At 41.6% G+C, this 18,099-nt stretch overlaps 1 protein-coding gene across 1 annotated transcript in view; it reads right to left on the bottom strand.

The window, feature by feature from the left end:
- Window positions 1-6,091: 6,091 nt before the first annotated feature.
- Window positions 6,092-18,099, bottom strand: part of LOC146701518 (uncharacterized) — a 28,615-nt gene continuing 16,607 nt past the window's right edge. Inside the window, exons 4-5 of the mRNA XM_085468878.1 lie at window positions 9,373-9,969; window positions 6,092-7,904 (exon numbers count right to left, since the gene is read on the bottom strand). Of these exons, the coding sequence (XP_085325004.1) occupies window positions 7,233-7,904; window positions 9,373-9,969 (1,269 nt within the window). The 3' untranslated portion in view covers window positions 6,092-7,232. The remainder of the gene's footprint in view (window positions 7,905-9,372; window positions 9,970-18,099) is intronic.

Below are 18,099 nucleotides of genomic sequence, written 5' to 3'. Positions count from 1 at the left end.
CTAGTTCTGATTCTGGTTCTGTCTTGGTTACTGTTGTAGTCCTGTTTTAAATCCGGATCAGTTCTGGGTCTGGTTGAATTGGGGTTTAGTCCTTGTGTCTTGATGCAGCCCCGACTTTGTTTTAAAAAACTAGTTTAAGGTGTCCTGCATATGTGATATATTTTTCCCTATATGAAGTCATTCTTTTTGGAACAAAACTCAAAACAGAGCCTATTAATCTTTCAGTCATTTCTACCCCCCCCCCCCCCCCCCCAAAAAGAAAAAAAAAATCCCACATGCATACTACCCTTTAGGGCTAAGCCCTGGGTGTTTCAAATGTCTGGCTCCACCTCTGATGGGTAGATAAGGCCTTGTGAAGCGTTTCAGCACATTCCCCAAACTGTATCGATACTGTGTCGACACAGTGTTGCTGTTTTGCTCCATACTGACACCTGCTGGGTCTTAAATATCATTGCAGGCAACTGACTTGAGACTCACAAAAGACGCTGATTCAATGACGTAGTCATACGTGTATACACTGTAGGTATTGTACTTTCCATGCAATCATTTTATATCTTTTAGATTTCACATATTGTAGACATATTTAAAATATAGTGTGAAAGACATTAATTAAATTTTTTTTTAAAAAGTAGGGTTAGTATTAGTAGTATAAAAGTATTGTGAATGTAATATTACCCATTTTAATGTAATTGACTCAGAGTTTATTCTAAACTTTTATTCAGAAAAATAATTTTATCCAATGTTTTTGCATTCAGTCTATTGCGTTTAGTTGAGACCATTTCCCCAGCTTTGGAAAACACACGCTCACACTCCAATATCAACGAAATGTAACCAGATGCTGTTAATTGTTTCTTCACTTTTTCCCGACATGCTTGCATTTAAATCGGGCTCCTCTTCTCTCCGTGTACTTGGCCTGTAACACTGCACTTGCGTTCTTTGGAGCGTCTGCCCCCCCCTTCTTTCTTTCTCATAATGATATGATCCCAGTTTGTCTTTGCCTTTGTATGGCCGTACGGTGTTTCTATCAAAATAAAGTCTATGGGCATGGATTCTCAGCATGGCTGAAGATGCGGCTCCCATTTACCGATGTGCCATTAATAACTGACGTATGAATTTATCTTGCAGGTCGGATGTAATTGCATCGTGGGCCAGATATGGTCTGCGGGCCATAAGTTTGACATCCCTGGTGTAACAACCTGCTCTGTACAATGAGTCTAGTTTTCCTCGATCATCTTGTAGACTTGCTGTTCTTTACTTTGATAACTGAATAAATTATTCCTTCCTGCTCATGTGAATTCCTCCCCATCCATATAAAACAGTAAACTGATTTAAGGATGTTATAGAAAGTCAACAAGCTGTAGAAGTTGTGCTTTATAATAAATACACAGTATGTGACTGTTTTCAAGAGTCTTTTAACACAAACACTGACTTTCAAGGAATCACTGAGGCCAGTTTTCCTTTGAGGAAAAAAAAATCCATCTGACGCCACACTTGTTGGTATTGCCTGCATCAGTATTTTCTCTCTTCATTATAAGCTATTTGAGTTTGCATCACTGCAGTATTAGATAAAAACCTCAACAAGCAGACGACCCCCTATGAGCAAACACTTTGTGATGGTGGGAAGGAAAAGCAGAGAAAAGAGTCTGTTTCCCAAATCCAAACTGTAAGCTAGTTCGACAGGAGAGAGGCCTGATATCTGAAGGCTCTGCTCTCCTCCAAAAGTACAACTGCAGTCTGAGAGCGACGTGCTCTGTTGGGATCATACGGTACTACAGTATAAGGTCTTTAAGAAATGATGGGGCCTGATTATTCAGGACTTTATATTCAATTCTAGATTTAACATGGAGCCAGTGTGTTATGTTTCGGCTGTGTGCTGGCAGGAGAAGGACCCAGACTGACCAAAGCCAGAGCAAATGTCCAAAACCAAAAAAAAAAAAAAACCAAAAACATGGAGCTCATGAAATAGTGCAAAACAAAAGTCTACGAAAAGCACTGATGCTCAGGAAACAGTCCAAAAGCACCACTCAGGAGGACGACCCGGAGGACGGCCGCACACGAGACTATCCAGTTCAGGGGGGCCGAAGGCTCAACAGTCCATGACTGAACAGCTCAGGGGGCTGACCACGGAGCCAGCGGTGGCAACGAATCAGGTCAGGAGGCCGGCCACGGAGCCACCGGCCAAGAAGTCCAGTCAGCGGCCTGGAAGGTGGCCACTGAAGCCAAACCAGGCAGGGACGAAGTTTAGCAGGACTAGGCCAGGCAGGACCAGGCGAGGAAGCTACTGGTGGTGGTAGCGCTGCAGGTGAAGGCGTGGAAGCCGCAGGTGGTGGAGCAGCTGACAAGGAAGGTTGCTGGTGGGGCTCTCAGCCGGTCTGGAAACCAAAGCAGGGACCAGCTGGACCTCAACCTCCCTCACCCGAGGGACTGGTACAGGTGCAGGAGAAAGCTGGGCCCGAGCTGCCCTGAGTGCAGGGGCAGGAGGCAGAGAGTGGAGCTCAGGAACATTTTCACTGACAGTTTCTGTGTAAATGGGCTGGTGAGTAGCACACTCCAGGGATAAAGCCATACTAACAGTCTCATGAGATGCTGCCTGAACAGTGTTAATGGGATGGACACAAAAGCATGGTGAGCTGGGTCGAGGTTAAATGGTTCTGAAACACAAAACTCAACTTGATTCAATAGTTTCGCGGCACTGAGTCCAAGCTTCCTAGCCAGTTTTAATATGGCAGATGGCACTCTGTTGCTAGTCACATTTTCCATCTGAGGCACAGAAAAAATACAGTGAGGTACTGGTGGAGCAACACTGGGAGTCTCAGACACAGGAGCAGGATTATCGAGGTTCAGAGGAGTCAGTTGAAAAACCAAAGTGTTCATAGAAGGAGCGTGACTAACCATAGATGAAATGGTAGTTGGTCTGGTACCAGAATGTGAAGAATGTGGCAAACAGTCATTTTCACTCACAAAAGTTGTCTGCTCAGCTGCCGTGGAGCGACAGCGGTGTGAATGCTGCTTTCTCCTGGAAGAGGGAGGAGACGAGCCGTCCCATGAATCCTCCAGCGGACTCGGCTGAAAATCCTCCGGCTCTTCACAGAAGCGGCTGCTCATACAAGATCTACAGCAACACAGAAATATCCATACCTCCAGTAGTGCAAACTGTGTTGATGAACCCAACAGTAACAAAATAAGTTCTGAACTGAAATCGGACTACCTCTTAAAAAAACAAAAAAACCTATCACATGAAATGCAAATGGCTTGGGATGTGGCACAAATACCTAAAACTTTACACCACTGTATCTGAGGATTTATATGGTCGTTATAAGACACTATGCCCCTAATGCTGAAGGACTGGTTTATCTTCAGAAGGCTGGAAGATAAACACTCGCAGGAACACAGTGAGATGGACCGTCTGATACCGCAACAGGGCGGATAGTAAACTAATGTCGATAGCAAACAAAAAGCTTTATTTTTTTATTTTTCAAGTCTCCAACTGTAGCAAGTTGCCGGAGTTTTGGCACAACGCATTGGACATACCCACGTTGACAGCAGCCTCGTTTGTGCACGCAGCGACCAACTTTGTTGTCCAGTCATCCAAGCCTGTGTCCTCAAGAAGTCTCACAAGTCCATCCCTGTGCGGTGCGGTCAGCACCCAGTTCAATCAGTCCAAGAGAGTCAGAGGTAAACTCTCCATTGCTGGACACAGACACAATGTAAATGATGTCCACAGATCCATCGGAAAGCATCCCCCAAAATTCGGCAGACTGCAATTTGGCTCCTAACTCCCCGCTGATGGTGTGATGCTCTGCACGATCTGTGCCCCCTTCATGTGAATGATATGCATGTCTGACATTTACTCCTAGCCACCACAATAATAATATCCTCAGACTTCTATCAAAAGTAACTCAGTTACTTCAAGTTACTCGTTACTTTCAGAGTAACTAGTTACTAGGGAAAGTAACTTTGGTTTTACTCAGAATTCTCTTGTTAATGTGTTGCTTCCGTAACTGGATACCCAGCAAGAGTGCCAGTCTTCTAGCTTGCTTACTTGCCACAAGTGCATTGTGCCACCTACCAATACAGGGAGTGCAGAATTATTAGGCAATTTTTGAGGAATAATTTTATTATTGAACAACAACCATGTTCTCAATGAACCCAAAAAACTCATTAATATCAAAGCTGAATGTTTTTGGAAGTAGTTTTTAGTTTGTTTTTAGTTTTAGCTATTTTAGGGGGATATCTGTGTGTGCAGGTGACTATTACTGTGCATAATTATTAGGCAACTTAACAAAAATCAAATATATACCTATTTCAATTATTTATTTTTACCAGTGAAACCAATATAACACCTCCACATTCACAAATATACATTTCTGACATTCAAAAACAAAACAAAAACAAATCAGCGACCAATATAGCCACCTTTCTTTGCAAGGACACTCAAAAGCCTGCCATCCATGGATTCTGTCAGTGTTTTGAGCTGTTCACCATCAACATTGCGTGCAGCAGCAACCACAGCCTCCCAGACACTGTTCAGAGAGGTGTACTGTTTTCCCTCCTTGTAAATCTCACATTTGATGATGGACCACAGGTTCTCAATGGGGTTCAGATCAGGTGAACAAGGAGGCCATGTCATTAATTTTACTTCTTTTATACCCTTTCTTGCCAGCCACGCTGTGGAGTACTTGGACGCGTGTGATGGAGCATTGTCCTGCATGAAAATCATGTTTTTCTTGAAGGATGCAGACTTCTTCCTGTACCACTGCTTGAAGAAGGTGTCTTCCAGAAACTGGCAGTAGGACTGGGAGTTGAGCTTGACTCCATCCTCAACCCGAAAAGGCCTCACAAGCTCATCTTTGATGATACCAGCCCAAACCAGTACTCCACTTCCACCTTGCTGGCGTCTGAGTCGGACTGGAGCTCTCTGCCCTTTACCAATCCAGCCACGCGCCCATCCATCTGGCCCATCAAGACTCACTCTCATTTCATCCGTCCATAAAACCTTAGAAAAACCAGTCATGAGATATTTCTTGGCCCAGTCTTGACGTTTCAGCTTGTGTGTCTTGTTCAGTGGTGGTCGTCTTTCAGCCTTTCTTACCTTGGCCATGTCTCTGAGTATTGCACACCTTGTGCTTTTGGGCACTCCAGTGATGTTGCAGCTCCGAAATATGGCCAAACTGGTGGTAAGTGGCATCTTGGCAGCTGCACGCTTGACTTTTCTCAGTTCATGGGCAGTTATTTTGCGCCTTGGTTTTTCCACACGCTTCTTGCGACCCTGTTGACTATTTTGAATGAAACGTTTGATTGTTCGATGATCACGCTTCAGAAGCTTTGCAATTTTGAGACTGCTGCATCCCTCTGCAAGATATCTCACTATTTTTGACTTTTCTGAGCCTGTCAAGTCCTTCTTTTGACCCATTTTGCCAAAGGAAAGGACGTTGCCTAATAATTATGCACATCTGATATAGGGTGTTGATGTCATTAGACCACATCCCTTCTCATTAAAGAGATGCACATCACCTAATATGCTTAATTGGTAGTAGGCTTTCGAGCCTATACAGCTTGGAGTAAGACAACATGCATGAAGAGGATGATGTGGGCAAAATACTCATTTGCCTAATAATTCTGCACTCCCTGTAGAAAGGAAAAAATAATGTGCACATTTCCACGAGAGAAATCCCACGCCTGATTCTATCCTAGCCATTCTATCCTCGCTTTTTACATCCAACACAAAAACTGCAGTCGTGGTGCTTTCGATTGTACTCAGAACTCGGAAATTCTGCCTTCTGAATAGGAAGATGTAGGTAACAACAGACTGCAGATGAGCTGCATACAGGGCTGGACTGGGACAAAAAAATCGTCCCGGGCATTTTGACTAGAGACCGGCCCACCATTATAGGAAAAACCATAAAGCCTTTGAATGAAAATAAACACTGTTGTGACAGTGATGTACACTGTTCTGATGGTATATATGTATCAATCTATCAATTGTTTGTTGTAAGACTCAGATAATTATCTTTTTAAAAGTGAGACATTTTAAATGAGAATAAGAAAGTATTTCCTTGTGCCCCCCTCTCCCTTTTAATGGACCCCTGGCAACACTTTGCTAGACCCGCCCCTGCACAGTTACCAGCTGTCAGCTACTTAGAAAAGGATCCTGGTGTTATTTGTCTCTCAGAAACAGTTCATAACTTCCCTTCAACTCATTTATGTCACCTAAAAGGCAAACCTGTTTCTCCATCACCTGTTCAGCTCTGATTCAGTAAGGACATCTCCTTGTTTCATCTTCATGTTTCCCTCTCACCACATAACCAAACCGATATCATGACCAGCAGATTTACAGCTGTGGCTCCAGCAAACATCAGCTGATACTAGAAATTAATATTAAATAAATTCTAACAACAGCTGATCAAGCTTAAACGTGCTGCTGTTGTTTGGCGCGACATCCGCTGGTTTCCTCTTTCTGGCGCAAAGTGGGCGATAAACAAACAAGAGAGAAAAGCCGATCAGCTGATCATCACTTTCACGATTGAAGCAGAAACAGGAGAGAAGAAGAGGCAGCTGTGCAGCAAACACACAGTAACTCCAGCTTTGTGTCTTTTTCATTGTAGCTGAAGTCCGGGACAAACTGTGTTTCTTTTCACCTAAATACGAAACGCGTAATATTTTCTCTGAATACGAGACGATTCCGTTTTTTACGGGACGGTTGGCAACTCTAATAATTAACCTTATGAACAAAATAAAGTTCAACATCAGTAACATAGCACCCACCCAGCTGTATAGAAACTCCGTCATGCTAGCTAGCACGCAGTACGAAAAAGTCAGCATAACGAAAATAAACTCCAACTAAACTTGGTTCATATCTGACCCAGATGGACTGCAGGTCATAACTTCTTACCTGAAGTTCAGTTCACCTGACACTCTCGGACCAGCGGCCGCTTCGGGTCTCTCCTCTTGCCTCCCTTTTCCTTCATCCACCTGCTGGCTTCCACCACTTGCTAATGTTATTGAATCTGTAGAAGCTCCGCGATAGCCACCACACGAAGTAACGAATAACGACCCTATCTAAATCCCAGTAACGAGTAACGCGTTCCTGGTTTTGGCATAATAACTAGTTACTGTGCTCGTTACCACAATAATAACGTAGTTACTGTAACGCGTTACTTAATAACGCGTTAGTCCCAACACTGCTCATCACCTGTTTAATTTTTCTCAGTACACAAGAGGAACATGTTCATTCACAGCTGAACTCTGTGGAGCCTGATCTCAAGGGTTTTATGTCTGACCCTGAAACCGGAAGAGGATCTTTCTGTCTCTTTAGATTCACTGTGATCCAGTGATGGGAGTGATTTCAGCCCCGAGTGATCACGCTGATGTTTGCACAGAGCAGACAATGAGGTGAATGTTTTGGCACATTGGTAACAGTGAAACAGTTTATTAGTAACGTGGGATCGTTTGTGTTTGGAGTATGAACTGAGATTCCTGAAGCTCTTGTCACACTGGTCACAGCTGTAGTTTCCTTCCATGTGTGTACGTTCATGATTGTTACGATTACCTGATTGTAAAAAGCTTTTGTCACAGTGTCTGCACTTGTATGGTTTCTCTCCTGTGTGGACTCGTTCATGTCTTTTAAGGTTGATTGCAGTGGTGAAGGATGACCCACATTGTTCACAGAGGTTCTTTGTAACCTCACTGTGAATGAGTTCATGTTCTTTTAATCTACCTGATGTGGTGAAGCTTCTCCCACATTCTTTGCAATATTTCAGTTTGTCTCCAGTGTGTTTACGTTGATGTACTTTTAGGGTATGTTTTCGACTGAAAGTTATTCCACAAAGATCACAACGAAACTCTTCCCCACCACCACAGTGATGACAGGGTTGAGAACTGGATCCATCTGTGTCGCTCTGCTTCTAAACAAAGACACAAAGACAGTGTAAGTCAGTCCTTCAACACTTTTATCCTGAACATCGCCTGAAATAAAGAGCATCTCTGCAGACGTCCAATTACATTTGACTGTTTCAGTTAACACACTCAGTTGACTGGGCTGCAATAACTACAATACTACCACCATAATACTACAGTAATACTTATTTCATGTTACAGTAACATCTGAGTTACACTAAAGTACTACTATGCTAATATTTGCAGGGTACCAACACAGTGCTAAACTACTAATGTAACACTGCAGTAATACTCATTTAATACTGCATTAATAACACTGTAACTGTGCAGTTATAACACTCAGCTGACTGGGACACAAGACAAACACTGCTACCCCCATGACACTGCAATTATAATATTAAATAAGTATTTTAACACTAATGTCTAAAAGCACTAAAGCTATAAATAAGCAATGATACTACTGCTACAATAATACAATACCATTACGTAATGATACAACTTTGTTAACCATAAGAGAAGATTACTGAATGTTTGGTTTTGTGCTTATTTTCATTTGTGTTTTATTTTATTCCATGTACACCTGACAGAGGAACGAGCCGCTGTAAAGAAAGAAGAAAGAAAAGAAAGAAAAGAAAGAAAGAAAGTGTACTTTATTTAGTCCCCGTGGGGAAAATCCCTCTCTGCATTTAACCCATTCACTCAGTGAAGCAGTGGGCAGCCATTGGGCGCCCGGGGAGCAGTGTGTAGGGACGGTACCTTGCTCAGGGGTACCTCAGGGTAGCTGTTCAGGGGAATCGAACCCCCGACCTTCCGATCATGGGGCCACCACTCTACCTACTGAGCTATCCCTGCCCAAAATGCCCAAAAGGCCATTTATGCTGAAATAATAACAATATCATGATATACCAGGAAACTGCCTGAACATTAAATAACACCATCATATCAATTTTCACCACTTTTAGTTTTTCATGATCGTGTAAACAAAAACCATAACTGAAATGAAAATCTGAATCACTCAGAGCTGCTTTTCCATCCATCCATCCATCCATCCATTCACTACCGCTTTTCCTTTTCAGGGTCGCGGGGGGCGCTGGAGCCAATCCCAGCTGTCGTAGGGCGAAAGGCAGGGTACACCCTGGACAGGTCGCCAGTCTGTCACAGGGCCAACACACAAGGACAGACAACCATTCATTCACACCTAGTGACAATTTGGATTTTCCAATTAACCTATCCCCACAAACTGTATGTCTTTGGACGGTGGGAGGAAGCCGGAGTACCCGGAGGGAACCCACGCAAACACGGGGAGAACATGCAAACTCCACACAGAAAGACTGATGGTGGAATTGAACTTAGGACCTTCTTGCTGTGCGGCAACAGTGCTAACCACCGTGCCACCGTGCCGCTAACGCAGTTTAATGAGCAGAGTTGTTCCAAACAGTCAGGCTAAAATGACAAGATAACAATATAAATACATACCTCACAGTAACTGCACTTGTAGAGTCTCTTTCTGGTGTGGATCTGTTGGTGTCGTCTCAGGTAACGTGGAGATTTAAAAGTCTTCTCACACAGGTCACATTTATAAGGTCTCTCCTCAGTGTGGGTAAACATGTGTTGTTGTAAATCTGTGCCTGTTATAAACTGTTTATCACACTGATCACAGCAGTACACAACATGTCTGGTGTGAATGCGTAGGTGTGTATTCCGGCTGTCTATGTGGCGAAAAGTTTTTCCACAAATGTCACAGCTGTATGCCTTAATTCCAGAGTGGGTAACTAGATGCTTCTGTAGTTGGCTACTTTGAGTAAAAGCTCTGCCACACTGATCACAGCTGTACGCTTTAACTCCACTGTGGATGAGTTGGTGTTTTTTTAGAACATCCTTCCAAGAAAAAGTCTTTCCACACAACTCACAGCTGAACGGTCTCTCTCCAGTGTGGATGACCTGATGACGTTTTAGTGAACCCTTCACAGCAAAACCCATCCCACACTCGTCACAAGTGTATGTTTTCTCTCCCTTTCTTCTTTGAGGTTTGTCGGCCTCCTGAGAGCGCTGACTTCTCGCTCCATGTTGGTCCTGCAGTGACAGAGATACAAACAGAGGCAGTGAGTGAAATGCAGTCGTGGAACAAACTGAACCTGAACAATCATTATAATTTCCTTTATTTCCTTTATATTTGAAAATATAAAGGATATAATAAAGGCTTATCGTATTATTTTATTATATTATTTTACTGTATTATTTTTATGGATTGGATTTATATAGCGCTTTTTGAGGCACCCAAAGTTCTTTACAATGCCCTATTCCTTCACTCTCACATTCACACACTGGTGGAGGCAAGCCACAAGGCAAGCTTTTATTCATCAAAATAGATAGAAAAGACCAATGAGACCATCAAATAATTGAAATGCAGTCGTGGAACAAACTGAGCCGACTGTCTTCAGCACATCTCTGAGAAATGGTGTAGGTAACATATCCAAGGGGCACGTAGTTGGTTTCATGTGCATTATTATATCAGTGAGATGGGATAATGAAACCGGTTTAAATTCTGAAAAAAGGAATGAACATGTATGTGGTTCAGAGGGGTCTTGGGATGGGAGCGGGATATGTGCTCAGATATCATTAATTTTTTCAGTAAAGAATTTTTGAAAATCCTCAGACGTGTGTGGGGCAGTCTCAGATATGATTGATGTGGTGGGATGCAAGACAGAGTTGATTGTATTGAATAGAACTTTAGGATTACCAGACTTCTTGTTAATGATCATGGAGAAATAATTTGCTCTTTCTACCTTGATGGTGCGCTGATAGTTATTTAAGCAATCTCTAAACACTTGATAAGAAACGTGGAGCTTATCTTTCTTCCATTTTTGTTCTGCTTTCCTGCATTCCTGCCTGACGGCACGAGTGACCTTATTTAGCCAAGGCTGAGTTTAAAATTTTTGCAGTCTACTTTTTAAAGGAGCAATTGAGTCCATTATGTTGGTACAAGCACAATTAAAACATGCAAGAAGCTCATCAGGATTATTGCTATGAGGAGAACTTTCATCAAAGGTGGCTAAAGGAGATGCAGCGAAGGCAGCTGAGAATTGGGGAGCAGTTTCAGGTGTTATAGGGAGTATAAGAGAGGGGGCCTGGGTTTGTTTGGGGGATGAGTGAGGAATTGGAATATTAAACAAAATGAAATTATGGTCAGACGGACACACATCAATCACTTCAACGCCAATCACTGAGAGCCCAGATGACAAGATGAGGTCAAGAGTGTGGCCCTGCTTGTGTGTAGGGCCGTTGACAGACTGGGTCAGGTTAAATGAGTCCAAGAGTTGTAAAAACTCCCTAACCAGAGGTTTAGAGGGGCAACACATATGGATATTGAAGTCGCCAAGGATTAGAAGCCTATCAGTGGTTGGATAGAAAATCCGAAAATTCCTTAATGAAGTCTTTGTTAAGGTGAGGAGGCCTATAAGCTAGAGCACAGAGTACAGGAGAGGACAGATCCAGCAGTTGCATTTCAAAACTGGTGTAGACACTTCTGGGTAGCATTCTACATTTAAAGTGATCTCTGAAAACTGTTGCCAGGCTGCCTCCACGACCAGCAGGTCCTAGGTGTGTTGAGGAAGTTACAGTTTTCAGGAGTCAGTTCCACAAAAGCAGCTAGATCATCAGTAGGTAGCCAAGTTCGAGTAATAAAGAGAAAGTCCAAGCCATGAGAAACAACCAAGTCACGGTATATGAAAGTCTTGTTCACCACGGACCTTGCATTGACTAATGCCAATTTAAGTGGTGAAGAATCTGAGAATGAATGTGTGACAGCACCAGATGGTACAAATTCCAGATGCTGAATCGTATGGTTAAAAGGGGAATCATAGTTTCTCCATTTGTTCACACAGCCAAGTTAAAACCACGTTAGCCAGCATGCCACAGCCACGAATTACAGCCCAGTGCCAGAAAAGTGTCTTCATAGTTTTATTTTTGAAATACACCAATTTTTATATACTGCAGGAAAAAATAAATAAATATTATAATGCAAATTGCAAAAATTAAAACAAACTATTTCCAGCAGTGCAATATGAGTCCGAAGCATCCCAGAAACGACACAGAAAGTCATGAAGTCAAATATAACTTTTAAAAACAGCAGTATAGGCTCACAAGGCCCTGATGGTAAAAGGCTACATTTCCGCAAAACGACATCACTTCCGGTTTCAGGCAGGACATGGAGGACATGCGATAGTTCGCGCTGATGGAGTATGAAGTGTTACGAACAGCTGATCGGATCGGCAAAGCGTGTTTCTGGAATATTATGTCTTTGTTGCTGCAAGTGCTTTCTATGCAGGTTTTGCAAAGCTTTATGTGGAAGGAAACTGGGAGTTAGGACAAGCTGATGGCATAAGATGTAAGTACAACTCCTCCGGTTTTCAAAAAGTATTGCGCTAGCTTACGTGGTTGCAGTGCTACCGGGATTTAAAAACAGTTACACAAAACGGAGCGTGCCCGCTCTGACCGGCTTTAAAGGGTTAATAAACTGGAAATGTAAAGCTTACATGTAAGTCCTCATGTGTTGAAATCAGATATTGGGTCTGTACATGTGACATTATGTTTTTTCGTAAACTGAAAGATGCTGCAAAACAATCTGACGCAGAATATTTAGTGAAGTGATTGTATATATAATAATATGCAACACAGTCATATAACAGGTTGGGAGGATGAGAGTTTTAGACGTGACTGATTATTTGGTGAAACTGTGATATTTTCCTCACCTCCTGTGTTGAGCTCATTGTTTCCTCTGTAGTGACTCAGCTGAGTCCAGATGGCTGAAAATGTTCCTCTGCTGCTCCGTCAGACTCTTCTCCTCCTGCTGATCAGCTGGGACACAAAACAGATCTTTGTTAGGCTCCACACTGCACTGAAGAGTCAAAGTGTCTCATATGTTCATCTGACAACACAAAGTACAAATTTCACTCTGATTGCTTGTAGAAATCTTGTGAGACGTGTTGTGCTGCAAAGTGAGGAAACTCTCTCACTCACTTATACTTCAGGAGGAACTTTGTGACATTGGCTCTAATATTCTAAGCAGCCCTTTACTATGACAGGGCCAGAAAGTCCTATTTGAAGGTTTGGGAGAAGGACCATGTTAAAGGTGGATTGGGGTTTATACACTTTGTTATGATACAGGTAAGGCTGTAAGAGCCTGAGAAGGTGTCCTGAATAAACCTCTAAAACCAGTTTTCAGCTAACGACTCTGCTTCAGTCTGGAAAACAGCAACTACAAGTTTAAAGACTCCATCAACAATTCACACCCAGCAACAGCCTGAACAGCTCCTCCTGTGGTTTCCACAAACAGGGACAGACCTGTTACTCCCCCACCCCACAGTTTCAACTCCTTCAGCCCCCCAGTCCCACCACCTCCACCATTCCCCAACGACCACTGATCAAAGCTCATTGATCAAATGCTGTGATTGCAGCGACTCCCCAACTCTCTCTGAATGGTACTCATTGCCATTGATCAGCGGCCTTTGATTAATGAGCTTTGATCAGTGGTTTCAGTGCTTTCCTTCCTGCTTTGACTGCAGCTGTGTTTGACACAGGAAGACATTATTACATTTGTCACGATTATACTTTATTCTTTTTGGGGGAAGTGCAGCTTTAAACCTTCATATGATTCAAGTCAACCCAACAAATCAATCTGAACGATCACAGGTGGGAAAAACTTCTGTAGATAAAAAAAAAAAAAAAAAAAAATTCAATCCACAACGTGATTAAAAACATGATTTCTCCAAATCACCAGGAGCTGCACATTAACCACCACAATATATTTTATTCTCTGTGCTTTCAAATATGAACACTGTTTACTTTCATCTCTGTTTCATTAGTTTTTGTTAACATCTTCCTGTGCATCACTTTACAGCAGCCACACTCATTAAAACGAGACTTTGTAGGAGTTCACTTCCTCTCATGTGTTCATCCACAGCAGCTGGACAATAACGTTTATTGTGACCCTGATACTGCAGCAGATCGCTCTCATCCATTTCCTGTTATCACTTCAAATAGAAATGAGGCTGTAGAGGTTTGGTGCAGGCAGAAAAACAGCTGCAGGGACAATGAAAAGACTTTTCTGCTCCAACTTCTCCCAGCATGCTGAGCTAATGATTAGTTGGTGTTTTTCTCCAAACACTCTCTCACTCTTCTCTCAACGTGTTCACAATAAACTGTGAACAGACACCGAGGAGAGCAGCAGAAGACCTCATTCAGGAGCTAAACTCAACATGAACTGAACTCACAGTAAAGTTAGCTCGGTGCTTACCTTTAGATGAGCCCACAAACCGAGAGAAACTCCGCGATGAAGCTGGAACTCTTTCCAAACACAGGAAACAGATCAGGGAGCAGAGACCCACGTGGTTCACGCTGATCTCAGCTACGATCCAGGAGACAAGAGTGGGCAGATCGATGCAGATATCGATCCAAACGGTGGTACTACTTTATTCTCTTTGAATGAAAAAGCAGCTCTCTGTGCAAACACCTCTTCTCGTGGAGCGTCCTTACTTTGTCCCGCTTGTCACTACCCGATCCGTACCGGAAACCCGATCGGTACCCCGCATGCGCAAGTCTTACGTCACTTCCTCTCTTTGCCAACATTCAATATATTTGAATGATCGGATGACACTACATTATTCCTAAAAGATGAAAATCAAATCTCTATTGCTATTGAAACAATCTCCACATTTTCCAAAGTTTCTGGATTGTACTTGAATATTCCTAAATGTGAACTTATGGCGATAAAAGAATGTTCGAAAACAGCTTTGTGTAACATTCCAACAAAACAAGAAGTTTGTTATTTAAGATAAGATAAGATAAGATAAGATAAGATAAGATAACCTTTATTAGTCCCACACGTGGGAAATTTGTTTTGTCACAGCAGGAAGTGGACAGTGCAAAAGTTATGAGGCAAAAATTAGAATACAATAAGAATAAATACAGTACACAGCTGTACAGAATAGAATAAAATACTATATACAGTAGAATAAAATAAAATAAATATACAATAAGATAAAAATAGAATACAAATACAAATACTATATACAACTGAGTAAAAATACAACGATGACAGAAAGGATTATTTAGGTATCATAATAACCAAAAATCAGGAAAGTAGAATCACTCAAAATTTTTATCCTATTCTAGAGAAACTCAAACACAGATTTAATCAGTGGCTCTTAAGAGATTTGTCGTTAAAAGGCAGAATATTAATAACTAAAGCAGAAGGCATCTCTCGTCTTACATACGCTGCATTGGCATTGCACCTTGATAAAAAAACTTATAAAAGAGGTTGATAAGTTACTTTTCAACTTTATCTGGAAAAATAGGACACACTACATTAGAAAAACAGTTCTTATGAACTCCTATGTCAATGGAGGACTTAATGTGTTAGATTTTAACACTTTAAATAGCACATTCAAAATAAATTGGTTGAAGAATCTAATTACTAATCCTACTTCCATTTGGAATACTATACCTGTGTTCATGTTTTCTAAGTTAGGTGGCACTGAATTTTTCCTTACTTGTAATTTTGATATTGATAAAATCCCTTTAAAAATCTCTGCTTTTCATCGTCAAGCTTTTTTAGCATGGACTCTTATTTACAAGCATAACTTTAGTCCACACAGTCATTATATCTGGAATAACAAGGATGTTTTATTTAAAAGAAAATCTCTCTTCTTAGATAGTTGGTTTAGGAATAACATTATTTTAGTCAACCAATTATTTGATTCAAATGGTACGATTTTCTCCTATGAAGAATTTTGTTTACATTTCAATTTAGCTATAAATTGTCACGATTATACCAAAGTATTTGGCTCAATACCATCAGGGGTTTGTATGCTGTTTAAGAATCAACCTAATATCACTTCATTCCACAGGCCGTTGGCATCTCCCATACAAACTTTTGTTGGCAAGATTTGCTTTTCTAAGCAATCTAAAAACAGCAATAAATCGATTAGAGCTTTATTTCAGAGTACCATAACCACGCTACCATGTGTCATTTTTTTCTTGAACCAGCTGTCAGATGGTATTATGTGGAACGAAGTTTGGAAACTCCCTAATCAGTTTTTAATTACCAACAAAATTAAAGATATTTCTTATAAATTAATACACAGAATTTATCCTTCTAAAGATTATCTTCAAAGCAAATTCAAATTAGACATTGATACAAGCTGTAGCTTTTGTAAAACTTCCAAGGAATCTACTATACATCTTTTTTGGTTTTGTAACCTTGTACAAGATTTTTAGCAGAGTTTATGTGTTTTTATTTCAGAAAATATATTTAAAGGATTTGTACTGTTTTGGAAATATGTTTTGTTTGGTCTACACAAAAACCAAAGACAATTACACTTTGATAACAGATATATGATTAACTTGTTACTTTTAATGGCTAAATTTCATATTCACAAGTCCAAATGTTTAGGAAGACATCCCTCTTTTTATGTATTCTCCTTTGAACTTGTACAGAATCTTAACTCAATTAAGAACTCCACTAACCCAAAAGCTATAAAAACTATTGGTGTTTGTGAAAAAAGCAAGATCTTTCAATCACTTTATTCTTTGGCTTGATCAGTTACTTTCCCCCTAGCATATTTATATTGTTGTTTCTGAATACTGTTCGTGTATTTGTTTATCTATGCATACAATTCTTTTGTAAGTACAACACCATTATTGTAGTACTGTTTAATTCCGTTTTGTATTGTACTGATGTTTAAATAAAGGTTTGAGAAAAAAATATATATATATATAAAAAAAAAAAAAAAAACACCCAGCACGCCCCTGCGGGCGGTTTATCCTTCAAGCTCGGGTCCTCTACCAGAGGCCTGGGAGCTTGAGGGTCCTGCGCAGTATCTTAGCTGTTCCCAGGACTGCGCTCTTCTGGACAGAGATCTCCGATGTTATTCCCGGGATCTGCTGGAGCCACTCGCCTAGCTTGGGAGTCACCGCACCTAGTGTTCCGATTACCACGGGGACCACCGTTACCTTCACCCTCCACATCCTCTCGAGCTCTTCTCTGAGCCCTTGGTATTTCTCCAGCTTCTCGTGTTCCTTCTTCCTGATATTGCTGTCATTCAGAACCGCTACATCGATCACTATGGCCGTCTTCTTCTGTTTGTCTACCACCACTATGTCCGGTTGGTTAGCCACCACCATTTTGTCCGTCTGTATCTGGAAGTCCCACAGGATCTTAGCTCGGTCATTCTCCACCACCCTTGGGGGCATCTCCCATTTTGACCTCGGGACTTCCAGGTTATACTCGGCACAGATGTTCCTGTACACTATGCCGGCCACTTGGTTATGGCGTTCCATGTATGCCTTGCCTGCTAGCATCTTGCACCCTGCTGTTATGTGCTGGATTGTCTCTGGGGCATCTTTACACAGCCTGCACCTGAGGTCTTGCCTGGTGTGATAGACCCCAGCCTCTATGGATCTTGTGCTCAGAGCTTGTTTTTGTGCTGCCATGATTAGTGCCTCTGTGCTGTCTTTCAGTCCAGCCACTGGTAGGATTTCTGGATATCAGCCACCTCCTCTATCTGCCGGTGGTACATACCGTGCAGGGGCCTGTCTTTATGTCAGTGGCTTCTATCTCCTCCTTTGGCCAGCCTATTACCCCAGCAGGGTACCTGATCACGGGCAGGGCGTACGTGTTGATGGCCCGGATCTTGTTCTTACCGTTCAGCTCTGAACGGTAAGATGAGATATATAGATCTAGATAGATATAGATATATAGATCTATATAGATATCTATATATATCTATATAGATATCTATAGATCTATATAGATATCTATATCAAGCTGTTGAGAAATGCTAGGAGCTAACTGGGCGCTAACCGTATCATTCAAATATATCTATATCTATAGATATATATAGATATATATATAGATATATATAGATATAGATATATATAGATATATTTGAATGATACGGTTAGCACCCAGTTAGCTCCTAGCATTTCTCAACAGCTTTTTCATTGCTCAAAATAAGCGTCACACTCACAGGAGGCCGGTAAACCAGTTGAAACGGTGTGCAATTTATCAAGACTCAACCCCAGGTAGGCCAATTATGGATCTTCGGATCAACATTATGTCAGCAGCTGTTCTCAACTGTGAACTACGTTAAAAACAAACACCGTTCACGCCTCACAGATGACAGCTTACAGTCCTGTGTAAAG

This window comes from Copadichromis virginalis, linkage group LG9, assembly GCF_057382275.1.
Source record: "Copadichromis virginalis isolate Kocher_CV1m ecotype Utaka linkage group LG9, C_Virginalis_male_GT1.1, whole genome shotgun sequence".
Classification (NCBI taxonomy): Eukaryota; Metazoa; Chordata; class Actinopteri; order Cichliformes; family Cichlidae; genus Copadichromis; species Copadichromis virginalis.
Note: the sequence above shows the minus strand (reverse complement) of the source record. Positions and strands in the feature narration are given on the sequence as shown.